The 16,226-nt window shown below is 40.9% G+C and overlaps 1 protein-coding gene and 1 non-coding gene across 2 annotated transcripts in view; one reads left to right on the plus strand and one right to left on the minus strand.

Annotated features, from left to right (window-relative positions):
- Nucleotides 1-5,564: 5,564 nt before the first annotated feature.
- Nucleotides 5,565-16,226, minus strand: part of LOC134803054 (uncharacterized) — a 29,815-nt gene continuing 19,153 nt past the window's right edge. The window contains exons 8-13 of the mRNA XM_063775759.1: nt 9,727-9,817; nt 8,549-8,686; nt 8,018-8,123; nt 7,101-7,201; nt 6,495-6,616; nt 5,565-5,774 (exon numbers count right to left, since the gene is read on the minus strand). Of these exons, the coding sequence (XP_063631829.1) occupies nt 5,658-5,774; nt 6,495-6,616; nt 7,101-7,201; nt 8,018-8,123; nt 8,549-8,686; nt 9,727-9,817 (675 nt within the window). The 3' untranslated portion in view covers nt 5,565-5,657. The remainder of the gene's footprint in view (nt 5,775-6,494; nt 6,617-7,100; nt 7,202-8,017; nt 8,124-8,548; nt 8,687-9,726; nt 9,818-16,226) is intronic.
- Nucleotides 13,903-13,974, plus strand: Trnae-cuc (transfer RNA glutamic acid (anticodon CUC)). The gene has a single exon. It is a non-coding gene; the product is annotated as a tRNA-Glu (tRNA).

Genomic DNA, 16,226 nt, shown 5'->3' on the forward strand with positions numbered 1-16,226 from the left:
TGGTTATGTATTGTGTTCTTTTGCTTTACGACAATTTCGTGGTGTAAATTGCCGTGAAAAATATAATTTATTTTCCTCCCGCAGTCGAAGTGAAAAGCAGAGTGTACATCAAAGGCATAAATGTCCATTTTTACCCTCGTCTACTATTTTCGTCTTCGCTTCGCTCCGACCAAAAAATTGCCTCGGGTAAAAATGGGGCACTTTATGCCCTTGTTGTACAATCTACTATTATTGCCACGACAAAAAAATTGCACATAAAAATTTACAAACATAAGTAAATTCGAACAGTAAACTATATCTATAGTCTGTATCTTTAGGTATTTAAATAAAAGTAAATTACAAACAATTTGTAAATTTTCGGGTAGTTATAACATTTATTGGCTAACCAACCAAATACAAAACCGCCCGGATCAGTCACTGAACGACCTGACTTTAACCTACATTATTTGATCGTGTAATGTATTCATCTACCCTCAACTGGGTTAAGGAGCCATTTGAGGGTAGATTTTGTTTACTTTGTAACTCCCCCTTTATTTATCTACCTAACCTACCTTAATATAACATCCCCTTTAGATTTACCCTTAAAATATGGCCATGTGATCGTCTAGCTAGTAGTTAGGACCCCTCGAAGTGAACCGCAGCAACCTCAAATTCTTTAATGAGTATCAGCTAAATTTTGGACTCTGACTTTATTTATTATTAGTTATTACCTAGATTTTTGAGAACAGATATTTATGGTAATAAAATAATTATTTATGAAAGTAAGAAATAATTTAAAGAAAATTATTTAGAGAAATAGAAAATTATTTAGAATTTATTAGTGCAACTTAAATGATGGTGTAAAATGTACTATAATGTATTTAAGTATTACAGCATATATGATGATATAAATATATAAAAATGTTGTTGGTAAAATCCTGCCACACCTATTAAGCTTCCGGGATAACATAGAAGCAGCACTCCTGAGATAAGCTCTTTTACACCCTAGCATTTCAAGGTTAATTATAATTAACTATCATCTTCTAAACGATGTGTGATTTAATCACACGTGCTGCTCCGTACGCCCGATGCAGGTCTGGAAGCTCTTAGTCCGATTTGCAAGTATTAATCGGAACACCTACCCTACCAGTTTAGCCAGACGGGCTATGACCAACACTTCGTAACCTAAACGCACCTAGATGATGATGAAAAGAAGTGTCAAAGTATCCATCAATCATCATAATTACTTATCTTTTTTATATTCAAAAGCTAGGGATGCTAATCCCATAGTCCCATTCCCCAAAGCTGATAATCTAGACAGAATTCCTAGTTCTCTAGATGTATAAACGAAGCACCGAGTTTATTTGTTAACTATTATGTTTAGTAGAGGTCGAAATTGAGTATTCACTCAATAAATCCTTTGTACTGCTCTTGCCTGACAAAGGTTCCCTAAAACAAACCGTACTTCAATCCCAGAATAGTCTGCGTTCCTAAATCCAGATTGATAATTAAGAGTTTATGTTGTAAATACCTGATTTTATTACTCAGTACCTCGTTCCTACACCAGACAACCAGAAATGAAAAGTAGAAATAAAATTTTATAGAAGCACTAATTCTTTCGCCATATAAATGAGAAATTAGAAAGATTTAGGCAGTTCAACTCTTTACCTTTTTAAACACACATATTTTAGGATTAAGAAACCATATTTTAAAACCCTTAAAGATAAATATATATCAACCGTTTCAAATTTATAGACCCTAACTAATAAAGAACGTTAATAGACATCAAACAAGTGTGTGATTCTACCCTAATCCTACCCTTTGTCCCTAATCTAGTATATTCAAAGCATAGTTCGTTCTTACCATCGACCTAATGCTTTGTAATATACGCAAGTGTAGTCCCTACGAGAGGCTGTAAAGTTCGGCAGGCGAGACCGATAAGGCAACCTACAGGCCAGTGTATTTGACTCCCTCCTTATCGCCCGCGGGCATGGTGGATAAGAATAAGTCGCCCTATTCCGTGTATATAAGTGGATCAGTACCCTAGCACACACACGCACTAATCACGAGGGAAACTCTGCCACAACAAAGACTAAGTGTAATATCAGTCACGACAGAAGTCTGTCCCTGCAACCAGCACTAGCATGAACCGGAGCACCGAAATATATAAATAAATTTAATAGGAGACCTAGTCTCAATTACTGTCGACTACAGTGGGCCCAGATTACTCCGGATGACGCGCACGTGACGTCCCCACATCCATCTAAACAGCTGGGCCTTGAGACTAGTGAGATAATTCGTCTCTTATGTTGATATAAAAGAGACGCCAAGTCCTCTCAAACTTGGAGCAATAGACTCCTAACCATCCAATCCTTTGGCACCGTTAGGCGGAGTGAATGTTTAGCTGGACAAACTGTCAGTCCAAACAATGATCTGGCTTTTAAAATAGCAAAAATACCCCATAGAAAAACACTAAAATAACTAAGTTATCACTAAATTAAACTAACTCAACAGAAAAGTGAAATTCCCCTAAACACTGTCATCAACACTATATTTAACGTTACGAGAATTTCTTCCCGCAAAACCAAACACAGACACTATTCCTAGCCCCGGCTATGCATTGACATTGTCCCTGCATAACATGACGGCACTTAGAACACACAGCGTAGAGAAAACTTCACAATAACTAAAAACCCACACATGGCAGTAAAGAATCTCCACAACAGTCTAAACTTAGCGTTACGACGATTAAAATCCCCGCAAAACCAAGCACAGACACAAATTCTAAGTTTAAATTCACTAGGATAATTCAAACTTCACTTCCCCGCACTACGTTACACCCGAAAACCAGAGTCACTGCTAGCCCGGTCGAAGAATGAATGAATCCCCAACGCTCCGCACCGGCCTTTTATACCTTTTTACTATGGCGACATAACGGCGACATAACGGCGACATATTGGCGACATAACGGCGACATAACGGCGACATAATAGCGACATAACGGCGACATAATAGCGACATAACGGCGACATATTAGCGACATAACGGCGACATATTGGCGACATAACGGCGACATAATAGCGACATAACGGCGACATAATAGCGACATAACGGCGACATAACGGCGACAGAATAGCGACATAACGGCGACATATTGGCGACATAACGGCGACATATTGGCGACATAATAGCGACATTACCTAGAAAGACTTAATGGCGACATAACGGCGACATAACAGCGACATATTGGCGACATGAATCAAAACAAAGACAACTGGCGACATAACAGCGACATAATAGCGACATATTGGCGACATAACGGCGACATAATGGCGACATAATGGCGACATAACGGCGACCTAACGGCGACATATTGGCGACATAATAGCGACATAACGGCGACATAATAGCGACATAACGGCGACATATTGGCGACATAACGGCGACATAACGGCGACATAACGGCGACATAACGGCGACATATTGGCGACATAATAGCGACATAACGGCGACATATTGGCGACATAATAGCGACATAACGGCGACATAATAGCGACATAACGGCGACATAATAGCGACATAACGGCGACATAATAGCGACATAACGGCGACATTACGGCGACATATTGGCGACATAACGGCGACATAATAGCGACATAACGGCGACATAATAGCGACATAACGGCGACATAATAGCGACATAACGGCGACATAATAGCGACATAACGGCGACATAATAGCGACATAACGGCGACATATTGGCGACATAATAGCGACATTACCTAGAAAGACATAATGGCGACATAACGGCGACATATTGGCGACATAATAGCGACATAACGGCGACATAATAGCGACATAACGGCGACATAATAGCGACATAACGGCGACATATTGGCGATATAACGGCGACATAACGGCGACATAACGGCGACATAACGGCGACATAATAGCGACATAACGGCGACATAATAGCGACATAACGGCGACATATTGGCGACATAACGGCGACATAACGGCGACATATTGGCGACATAATAGCGACATAACGGCGACATATTGGCGACATAATAGCGACATAACGGCGACATAATAGCGACATAACGGCGACATAATAGCGACATAACGGCGACATTACGGCGACATATTGGCGACATAATAGCGACATAACGGCGACATAATAGCGACATAACGGCGACATAATAGCGACATAACGGCGACATTACGGCGACATATTGGCGACATAACGGCGACATAACGGCGACATTACGGCGACATATCGGCGACATAACCTAGAAAGACTTAATGGCGACATAACAGCGACATATTGGCGACATGAATCAAAACAAAGACAACTGGCGACATAACAGCGACATAATAGCGACATATTGGCGACATATTGGCGACATAATGGCGACATAATGGCGACATAACGGCGACCTAACGGCGACCTAACGGCGACATATTGGCGACATAATAGCGACATAACGGCGACATAATAGCGACATAACGGCGACATAATAGCGACATAATAGCGACATAACGGCGACATATTAGCGACATAACGGCGACATATTGGCGACATAACGGCGACTTAATGGCATAAACACTATTCCAAAAGTACCAGGATGCCAGAATTGCAGAAGAGGTCGTTTGCCTCGGGCGGGTAACCGACAACAGGTGTCTTGTTGAGACAAACGTTTACCAAAAGTACCAGGATACCAGAACTGAGGAAGATGTCATTAACCTCGTGGCGTGTAACAAGGTTTGATTCAAGAAGAAAGATCATAAGTTCCAGGTTGTTTACTAAACCATATGTCTTAAATATTAAGGTTCACTATTGCTTACTTCAGATCAAAAATCATGTCCTTTTTACTCACGCAGTTTAGAGAAAGACGGAGCTATTTTTAATGACATCTACGCACACATTCATAGGCAATAGTAGAGTAGTCAGTTGGAGTAGACTAAATTATGATAAAAAGGGAACGTTCGAAAACTCTTCGCGTACGAATTTGTAAGCATTATTTTACTTTGAGATATTTTTAGTTTACTTCTGAAAAACGTCCCTGTATTGAAGTATTTTATGTTTATTAGTATCAAATATATTATTTAAGACATCCGGAATTTAGAGGAGTAATTATTATAATATTTTTATTTATCTTATGAATTTTTAGATTTTATGTTTCAAAATTGTACTAAAGCATCAGCGTAACGGAACGTCGAGCTGTCACTGATGTCAACTGATGACAGTTTTATTGTCAACGTCAATACTAATTTGTTGTTGATTATTTCCTGAGGGTTTATTTTGTTTATTTCTAAGTTAAAATAAAGATAAAAAAAAAAGAAAGACACGTGATACCTATTATGGATTACCATGGAATTGCTTCAAGTTTCAACTGTTAGAATATTCGATGGAATCATGAATGAAATATGCGACTGAAGAGGTCTTTAGTTTTACAAGGTATTTCCTTTTATTTTCTGTGTTTCAATAAAAAAGGTGGTTAATACTAGGCAATAGGCATACGACTAGTCACAACTTTTATTTAAATATCTAAAGATACAGAGTATAATAGGTGATTTTATGGTAAATAAGAGTGAGAGATAAATTGATATGACCCTGGTCCTCAGTTTAGTTCTCCGGTCATCTAGCCGCTCTTCATCGGTGGCAGCATTTTAAATTATATATGAAGATGCGAATGCCAGTATCTTGGTGTGGCTGGAAGGCTTTGACCCTCCAAAATGGCGTTAAGATGCTGGATCCTGGCTTGCTCGTGAGATGCCTTCGGCTTCTTCACCTAAATATAATAACGATCAAATTTAACTAGGCTACAATAATTTAAAATGTATAAAATGGTGTGTAAGCTTTTTAGCAACGTCGCAATTTTTGAAATGTCAGTTGTTCGGAACTGTCAAAATTTTGTTCTAACTGACAGGCCGATACCGTCCGGCGGACTATTAATCAGTGGGCCCCTTTACGATGTTGCAGAAGAACCTAGTAATTAGTACATACATACATATAATCACGCCTATTTCCCGGAGGGGTAGGCAGAGACCACGGATTTCCACTTGCTACGATACTGACATACCTCTTTCGCTTCCTTCACTTTCATAACATCCCTCATACACGCTCGCCGGTTTAGGGTGCTCTTGACCTGGCCTTTCTTAATAGTAATAGGTACAGAAGGTTCACTCTCTAACAAAACGCGTCTATTACGAGAGATACAAGCGCAAGCGCGAGCATGCGTCCGTTCCATAGCAGTGCGCGGCAACTACTACTGCTAGACACCAAAACTGGTGTGACCGCGTGTACTTCTAGCGACGCCACGAAATCGCGGAGTGAGCCACGCCTGGTAGTATTTAAAATCCATGTTAATCACTGCGCTTAAAGGATGACTCACGTTAAACCGGGCCGTGTCCGAGCCGGAGCTTCACGTGATCGCCTGTCATGTCATAGAAACGTAAGCTCCGGAAGCTCCGGCCCGCGGACACGGCCCGGTCTAACGTGAGGTACTAACCGGAAGTTCCGTCTGATCATGGCGGACAGGCCCAATAAGCCATTCTGCCGCGAAAAACACGATCTCAACGAAACTGATGAAGCTGGCACCTAGGAACAGTCCCGTGGCTCCACCGAACGACACTGTGGACAATACAAATTATTAAGCGTTAGCAGTGGGGAGACACTCCTGCCTTCGGGCATTCTCGGCTCCGTTCGGCTCAGCATTGCTCCGAGCAATTATTAGGGTTGACACAACTTGAAGGCCCTTTTGCGTGCACAACTACAGATAAGATAATGACTTGAATTTTGACAAGCCTAAATAGCCGAAAGGGATAGTGAGATAAGTTAGAAAGGGACATCATGATTCGACCCTGAATCGCTGTCAAACTTAAGTTTTGTAGGAAGTGTCCTCTCTGTACGGTAGTACTATTACTTATTCTGTGATACAATTCGGCATGAACTTTAGGTACGTAACATAAATAAAAGAAAATAGTGTTAGTACAAGTTTTGTCTGCAAAACATTCAATTAATTTCAATTTCTAACAACGAAAACTATAGTACGAAAGACAGGTATATGTTACTGAATGTTTTCGCGCGTAGCTTATTCTTTACATACTCCACTCACCAATGAGGTCCTGGAAGTAGAAGACGATTTCTCTGGTGTAGCGAGTGCGGGGAGCCTGTACCTTGACGCGGGTGACTCCGTTGATGCTGAAGGGTCCATCCCTTAAATAAAATAAATTTTCAGGAACTAAGAAATCAAACACACGGTGAATTGGTCTTTAAGGCTTCTAAAGACGTTGCAACAAATGGAACGTGGTTTAAATTTCAATTTATTTATTGAATGAAGGTAACAGTGATCTTACTTTTATTAGTAAGTACCTTCTTAAAAATAATGTTAAAAAGCTAAATTAGATTTTACCATGGTATAATAATATACTCCGCCTGGTACTCCATTCCCGTCTTTTCTAGGTCACCTAACTGACACGGGCCTACGTCATCATGCGACAGCGCTATATGATAATATGCGATAGCGCTATATATAGCGGCCATGTTGTTGTGACGTAGGCCCGTGTCACTCTGGGAATGGAAGACCATGTTTTATTAGACTATGGATTTTACATTTCAAATTATTGCATAATTTCAGGACAACACATGATCAGCAGTCATCTTTAGGATGCTGTTTGGGCTGTCCCTTGTTCTAGTTGTTCTGCTTAACAGAGACGCTGGTTTTTTGCGCAAAATTGCTGCAAATCCATCGGTGCGTATGTTTAGGTAACTGCTGGCTAAGTTGGAGCATAAATTCAGTCGGTCAACCAAATGCCGCAATGTACTGCAAATCACGTGCGATTATGATCAGGGCTATAGATTAGGGCTCATGTAGACGATGCGAGAACTCGCATGCGAGTTTCATTACATTGCGGGTTTTGATAGGTCGGTCGAATTGGATGAAACCAACAGCGGACTGTTGGTTTCAATGTAACTAAAATCGCATGTGAGTTCGCGCGCCGTCTAAATCACCCCTAGAAGTAAAAATCTTACAGTTTCTTCGTAACTAAGGAGAGCATCTCGAAGAGCGCGTCGACGCACATCAGAGGGCATTTGCAGCCGTCCACAATCTTCCCTGGCGGCATTACTTCTATATCACCTAAGGCAAGTAAAAAAAAAATAGTTCATATTGCCAAAGAGAATTTAATAAGAGGCGTATTGTCAAAGTAAATTTTGTAGTCACAGTTCACAGTAAATTTACTGCCATCTTTCAACACAGGATTATAACTTTTAGAACGCCATTTGACTTGAATACTTGTTCTTTCACTGATATGTGTTAAAATTGTTAAATATTAAACGGTGTCGCCATCTAGCCGAGTATAGGCCAAAGGTATGGCGCCATCTTTCCGAACATAATGTTTTCTTGATTTTCTGAGGCAAGTCTTTTTCCTAGAGTTTATTTATCTTATACGGAGTTAATATATCCTTGATATTGCGTAGGTTGTGAAAGAAGCTTAATATGACATCGAAAATGTGAAGGTTTCGTTAGGCAGTGAGAACTTGACATATTGTTTATATTTATACCTTTAGTGACGACAGGTTGTATGCGCGCAGCTTGTTTCGTAGCTTTAACGCGAGCTGCCTCGGAAGTCGCGTGTTCTGCCTCGCGCGCCGAGCGTAGGGCGAGGCAACGCATGCCGCGCAAAGAACACGCAACGCCATCTATGGGCAAATGAGCAATTTATCATTTGATTAACACATTCAGGGCCAAGAACCCGACTGTTCGTAGCGACTACGTGCTACATACGGCGAAACCGTGGCTACGCGCTACGAGCGTAACCCGTAGCACTTAGTGGCAATGAATGTGTTAAGAGCGTTTTCACATTGTCCGATCCAATATCCTGATATCGGATAGAAATATGCATAACATATGTCTTTCTGTATCTATTTATTCATTTAAGAAATCTGCATGGCATATTATTTATTTATTTATTATTTATTTAAGCCATTTAATTCCTTAATAAAAAAATACATATTTAATTATTAAATTAAATAATAATACATTATTAAAAAAATTAAATATTATCAAACTAATGTACATGCAAGTTTAAATTGTAAAATTCTATTAAATTCTATTAAATAATTTAGTTTTTATTATTAAAGACCTCTTGACGAGTAAAGCCCTCCTCCATTTTACTCCACATTTCCCTGTCTTCGGCTATTGTTACCCAGTCGTCGCTGGCAAACTTTTTTAGGTCTTCTGTCCATCTTCCCAGTGGGTGGCCCGACTTTCTTTTACCCGGAGGTCCCGCCCATGTAGTGACTCTCTTAGTCCATCTTTCGTTGTTCATTCGTGCCACGTGGCCCGCCCACTTCCATTTTAGTTTCTTGCAATGTGATAGAGCGTCGATAACTTTAGTCTTTTCCCTTATAGCCGAATGACGTTGTTTGTCTCTAAGTTTTAGGTTCATGACATATTAAGTAACGCAAAAAAGGCGAACTTCATGCCACAGCTCTTCAATTCAAGGGTCCTTCCGAAATCCGGTACCGGAATGGCACTTCCGATATTTTCAGACATGGCTGAACCCCGTTAGCTCTCGGACCGATATCTAATTTTTGTTTGTATGTATATGACGTATATGTGTAGGTATAATATTTGCTGAAGTGTGCGTGACCGCTGAAGCCGGCGTTTCGCGCCGTTGCTACAGCGACATCTATCAACCAAATTTAGTAAGATTTACAGAATTAGACTCAAATAGTACCTTCATAGTAATTGTAGAAGGGTTTACAGTTGCAGTCGCGCAGGGCCTCTTGGTTTCGGCACAAACGCCGGCAGCTGTTGGTGCCGTACACCTACAAGTTATAAAAACCGGACAAGTGCGAGTCGGACTCGCCCACCGAGGGTTCCGTACTTTTTAGTATTTGTTGTTATTGCGGCAACATCAATACATCATCTGTGAAAATTTCATCTGTCTATTAGTTATCACGGTTCATGACACACAGCCTGGTGACAGACAGACAGACGGACAATGGAGTCTTAGTAATAGATTAGTTCACGCTACGCCACTGTGTATGTACTCGTACTTAGGCAAGACTAAGCTCTTATTGTGATGTTTTTACTAAGAATATTCTTACCCCCGGGGTTGCACACAATGTTTTGACGTGATAACGTCTTATAAATCGATGAACACCGGTAGCATGCACGAAAAAGTATCACTTTGTGGACAAATCTCCATGGTAACGTTGTGGACGGATCTCCATGGTAACGTTACGTAAATTTTTCATCAATGTTTTCTTATGACGTTATCACGCAAAATTATCGTCCGTAAACCGAGTCCGTAAACCGTATTTACAGACAACCATTTTTTTCTTCATATCACTTATTACTAGTGGCTCTGTGAGCTGTAGACCTCGCGAGCAGAGTTTAAAACTGAATAAATTCCGGAAAGAAATTCGTGTACACACAGCACACGCAGTTCCAATGTTATTTGTGCCAGTGTCAAAATCTCTGCAGACTTTTCTTGGTCTAACTCTACTTATGTTAGGAAACCAACATTACCTTTGAATTAAGGGGTCATCCATTAATTACGTCACACGAATTTCTAGGTTTTTTTACCCCTCCCCCCCTCCTTGTCACACTTGGTCACATTTGGCAAACCCCTCCCCCCTGGTGTGACGTCACATTTCTTCAACGAAATCGGCAAATATTTATTTAATATTTTATCAAAATATTTTTGACAAAAGAAATATTAGTAATTTTATAACCCAAAACTGAGAAATAAAATTAAACGAATAAAAACGAGTATCGTTTCAAAACCTTGTTATTTAAATGATAATTAGCGTATAAAATAATTTAAATACATTTTCGGTTACTGATGAAGTTAAAGTGACGTCACAAAGTTTATGACTCCCCCCTCCCCCTTGTCACAACATGTCACATTTTCTTGACCCCCTCCCTCCCCCTAAACGTGTGATGTAATTAATGGATGACCCCTAACCTGTAAACTGCAACTAAGAAGCTTCGTGCGCGAGTGTGGCCCATAATTTCCGAAAATCATTTTTTCTTCGAGGCAATTACTCAGTTCTCATATTTTGCGTTGCCCATAATTTCCCGAAATCATTCATTCTCGGTAGCAATTACTCCGTTCCCATATTTTCCCAATGGTTTTCTTCCGCAATCGCCTATTTTTAATATTTTTAAATTAATATTTTCCTTATAGTTTTCGTTCTTTTAAATATCTAGGATAATATTTTCTTGTTACTGTATGTTAATAGTGTAGTAATTATATTTGTTACTTGTAGGTATTTCACATACAACAAATATCAAAAACAATAAAATTAAAACATAATCTAAAAAACTGCAAGTAAAAAACCAAACGCTGTCAGCCAATAACTCTAACCTACCTATCTCTGGGAGCAGATTCGTTTTTAGGGTCATCAAAAAAAAAATAACCCTAACCTACCTACCTCTGGGAGCAGTTTCGTTTTTAGGGTCATCAAAAAAATAACCCTAACCTACCTATTTGTACTACCTAAAACCTGGTTATATAAACGTAAGTGGAAATTGACTCCTGGAACAGCCATGCCCTTGAACTAAAACCGCTAACAAAATGTTCAAACAAAAACTCAAACGAATACGCTTACCTCGCGCTTCGCGCTGCTTGATCAATCAGCAATACGATGTTTAAGTGCAAAAAATAAATAAAAAAAATTGCATTTACTGGGGATCGAACCGGGTACCTATCCCATATCCTTGCTTATAAGCGTCTTTCCAACTGCGCTATGATAGCATTTAGATGAGCTGACGAAATTTGGTTACTTATTCTCGAGTAAGAATTTAAATATCTAATCTAAAGAGAATAAAGTGTATAGGGGACGTGCATGAACTATAGGGGGCAGCACAGGAGCCGTCAGATCTTTGGCGCGAAGCGTAGATGTGTAGTTTATGATTCCGATGTAGCCCACGAGATGGCAGAACCTACTATGCACAAGGAAACGTACTTACGAGAACGGTAGATGGTAGCACTTGCTTTGGCAATGTACATGTGCACATATGTTTCCGATTCAGGCCACAAGATGGCAGGCCCTCCAACGCGCACGGTCCCTATAGTGGGCGTGCGTGAACTATAGGGGGTAGCATAGGAGCCGTCAGATTTTTGGCGTGAGGCGTAAATGTGACGTTTATGCTTCCGATGTAGCCCACAAGATGACAGAACCTACTATAAGGAAACGTACCTACAAGAACGGTAGATGGTAGAACTTGTTTTGGCAATGTACATGTTTCCGATTCAGGCCACAAGATGGCAGACCCTCCAACGCGCACGGTCCCTATATGTAGTAGAGGGTTATTGTCATACTAAATTTTGTAGTCACAGTAAATTTGCTGCCATCTTTCGATACAGGATTACAATGAAAATGAAAAAAAAAAATCAATAAATGTATAAATGATTTTTTTTTATTTTTAGAACGCCATATGATTTTGACCCATGTTCTTTTACTGATATGAGTAAAAATTGTTAAATATAAAATGGTGTCGTCATCTAGACGAGCATAGGCCAAAGGTATGGCGCCGTATATTCAAGAATCAAATTTTCTTTAAAGCGCAAAAAGCCATCATCTCTTGCAAAAAATAAACGAATGCGCTTAGCCCGCGCTTGATAAATAAAAAATACGATTTTTTTAATTTTTTCAAAATAAAAAAATAAAATATAAAACAACAATTGATACGAAATTTAAGGATAAAAAAATACAAAAAGTTATGTAGCAGCATACAATTACTGGGGATGGAACCAGGGACCTCCCTATGCAAACAAAAAAGCGAACGTTTGCAAAATGCGCCATGATAGTTCTTACTAAAGCTGACGAAATTTAGCTACTCATTCTCAGGTAAAAACTAAATATCTAAATACCGCCGAAACCAGCGATACAAATTTTCTGAATTTTTGGCCATTTAATCTATAAACATATATCAAAAAGAAAAAACTCTTATGATATCGATACGACTATTTGTTTAGGCGACAGGTATCACGACTCCACCATTTTTAAAAAATTCCAAAAACCGGATTGACAAAAAAATTTTATTTAGTCATAGAATCTGGTCACAAAATTTCATGAGAATCGGTTAACAATTGCGACCTGTAGAGGAGAACATCCGGAAATACAAAACTAAATATCTAAATACCGCTTAAACCAGCGATAATTTTTTTCTGCATTTTTTGCTATTAACTCTGTAAAAATGTCTCAAAAAGAAAAAACTCTTATGATATCGATACGACTATTTGTTTAGGCGCCAGGTATCACGACTCCGCCATTTTTAAAAAATTCCAAAAACCGGATTGACAAAAAAATTTTATTTAGTCATAAAATTCGGTCACAAAATTTCACGAGAATCGGTTAAGAATTGCGACCTGTAGAGGAGAACATCCGGACATACGAAAGCAAAATGCCCGAGTCAAAACGTAGACCTTCGCTTCGCTTCGGTCAATAAGCGTATTATTTTCAAAGTAAAACTCATTTATACCTACTTGATTCGTATAAATTAGTGCCGTAATTAATTACACCTGCATGAAATAAGATCTTTTTCGAGCAAGTGTGATGAAAAAGAATATTCGCGACGATCACACCTTTTTCTTCTTTCAGAATACGCTGATGCAGTGCGGTTATCTAGTAAAATCTCTAGATAAGTTAGGACATAATTTTTTTACCATTAAATTTCGTTTTTTTTTATTAAAGATTTCGTATCGTTGATTGATCAAGCGCAAGCGTATTCGGTTCATTTTTACATTTGGACCAGACATGTATTGTAGTCAGCGTATGTTCGAATAGCGACCGTAAATATTAAACGGTAAGGTTGAAAATGTATTAGCTTTACCTAAGCTTTGATTAAAAATAAATATGACGTATAGAGCCCATATCTTATTTTCGCTAAGTCTTCCGAATCCGATATGGTCTAGTGGCTAGGATACCTGGCTCTCACCCAGGAGGCTCGGGTTCGATTCCCGGTATCGGAATAACTTTTTGTATTTTTTACACGATGTTGTCATCGGCATGAAGTGGGGCACTTTATTCAATTCAATTCAATTCAATTCAATTCAATTATTTATTTCAAATCCAGAGATCCATAATATTGTTAGTAGGTACAACAAATCTTAAAATTAATTAAGGTTAGTTACAGGTATTTACAGCTAAATATTTTTCAGTTTTCGGATGTATTATGATAACTCTAATCAGAATCACGAGCTCTTTTGATCCTAGACAAGAAAAATAATAATAATAATAATAATGATCGCCAGGAGGCTCTCTCTGCTCGCGCGGACCTCACCTCGGTGCGAGATCTGCCCGCCACGTCGCCGGATCCGGTGCCCGCACCCGACCTGGCACCGGGGGCGCCACGGGTTGATTTCTGTACCGACGAGGGGGACTTCGCGAGTCAGAATGTGAGTACAACTGCTAATGAGCAACTGAGGAGGACTTTGGAAGAGGCGATTACGCAGTATCGCGCCACAACCAACTCTAGGCCCCGATTACCACGTTTGCCTATGAATAGACGCAATCTAGCGCTAATGGGAGCCCTAAACGCTTTACTAGAGCCATATTTACGGACTAGTAAAGATTTAGATGATACGCACTCGATCATGTACTGCGGAGCCATCGCGGCGTGCCGTGTTGCTCGCATCAAGTTCCCGGACGCTGAACGTGCACCTAGGACCGTCGGAGGTGTCCCTGCATGGCAAGCGCGGATCGAGCGACGTATCAGCTCGTTTAGGACTCTCATCGCAAAGCTGATCTGCTTCAGGGGGGGCAACAATCGCCCCCGAGTAATGCGCTTTGTGAACCAGGCGTTCGCGGGGACGGATATCAGGCCCTGCGACTACATGGCCAATGTCACAGAGCGCATCGACTTTCTAAAGCAGAAAGTCTATGCATGGGCAAACCGTATTCGCCGCTACAGAGAGCGTGTGGATCGATTTCAGCAGAATCGCCTTTTTCAAAGTGACCAAAGGAAGGTGTACCGAAGGTGGGAGGAAGCCAACCTTCGTGCGCCCGACACGCAGCCGCCGGATGCTACTGCCATGACCGACTTCTGGCGTAGCATCTGGTCGGTGCCTGTCGGACACACCGAGGGGGGTTGGATGAGTGTTGTCGAGCGTGAGTGCGAGTCCATCGAACCTATGGGGGCAGTCACCATCAGCCCCGATGACGTCAGTTGTGCCATCCGCACGGCCCAGAACTGGAAAAGTCCTGGGCCGGATGGATTGCACAACTTCTGGCTAAAGTGGTTCCGATGCTCGCACTCCTGCTTGGCAGCACAATTTCAACAAGCCCTCGAGCTTGGTTCTCTCCCACCTTCCTTAACAACTGGTGTCACCTTCCTGCTCTATAAGTCCGGTAGTACCACGGAAGCGAAGAACTACAGACCCATCACATGCTTGCCTACACTCTACAAGCTCCTTACATCCATTTTGAGAGCAAAAATCAACGCGCACATTGTCGCAAACAATATTCTAGCTTCCGCTCAAAATGGATGTAGGGTTGGGTCCCGTGGTACTAAAGAGCTCCTCCTCATAGACATGACCATCTGCCAACAAATCCGGCGGAATAAGGGTGCCCTCTCGGCCGCTTGGATTGACTACAAGAAGGCCTATGATTCGGTGCCTCATTCATGGTTGGGGAGGGTCTTAGAGCTGTATAAAGTTGATGCAGCTTTGAGAGCCTTCCTAAGCGCGTGTATGAGACAGTGGACCACAGTCCTTCGTCAACCAGGAGGCCGGGATGACCGCCCTGGCCCGCAGGATTTTATAAGGATTGAGCGAGGAATCTTTCAGGGCGACAGTCTGAGTCCCCTGTGGTTCTGCCTAGCTTTGAATCCCCTCAGCACCCTGCTGAAGGATTTGGGACTAGGTTGCCGGCTTCGGAGAGAGGGTGAAGTCATTTCTCACCTTCTGTACATGGATGACCTCAAATTATTTGCACCAAATAGCCAAGACTTGTTGGGGCTACTGAAAACCACCGAAGTCTTCAGTAGTGCCATCCACATGGAGTTTGGTGTCGATAAATGTGCGGTTATGCATGTACAGCGGGGGAGGGTTGTAAATTCTACAAATTTACAACTTTCTGAGACAATGTCTTTCAGATCTAACTCTGAATCAGAAACCTATAAATACCTTGGTATGTCACAGTCGTTGGGTATTGAGGACGAGGGTATTAGACGGTCGGTGAAGGAGCGCTTTTTCAGTCGGCTCACAAAAGTCCTTAACAGTCT

Source organism: Cydia splendana, chromosome 26 (assembly GCF_910591565.1).
Source record: "Cydia splendana chromosome 26, ilCydSple1.2, whole genome shotgun sequence".
Taxonomy (NCBI): Eukaryota; Metazoa; Arthropoda; class Insecta; order Lepidoptera; family Tortricidae; genus Cydia; species Cydia splendana.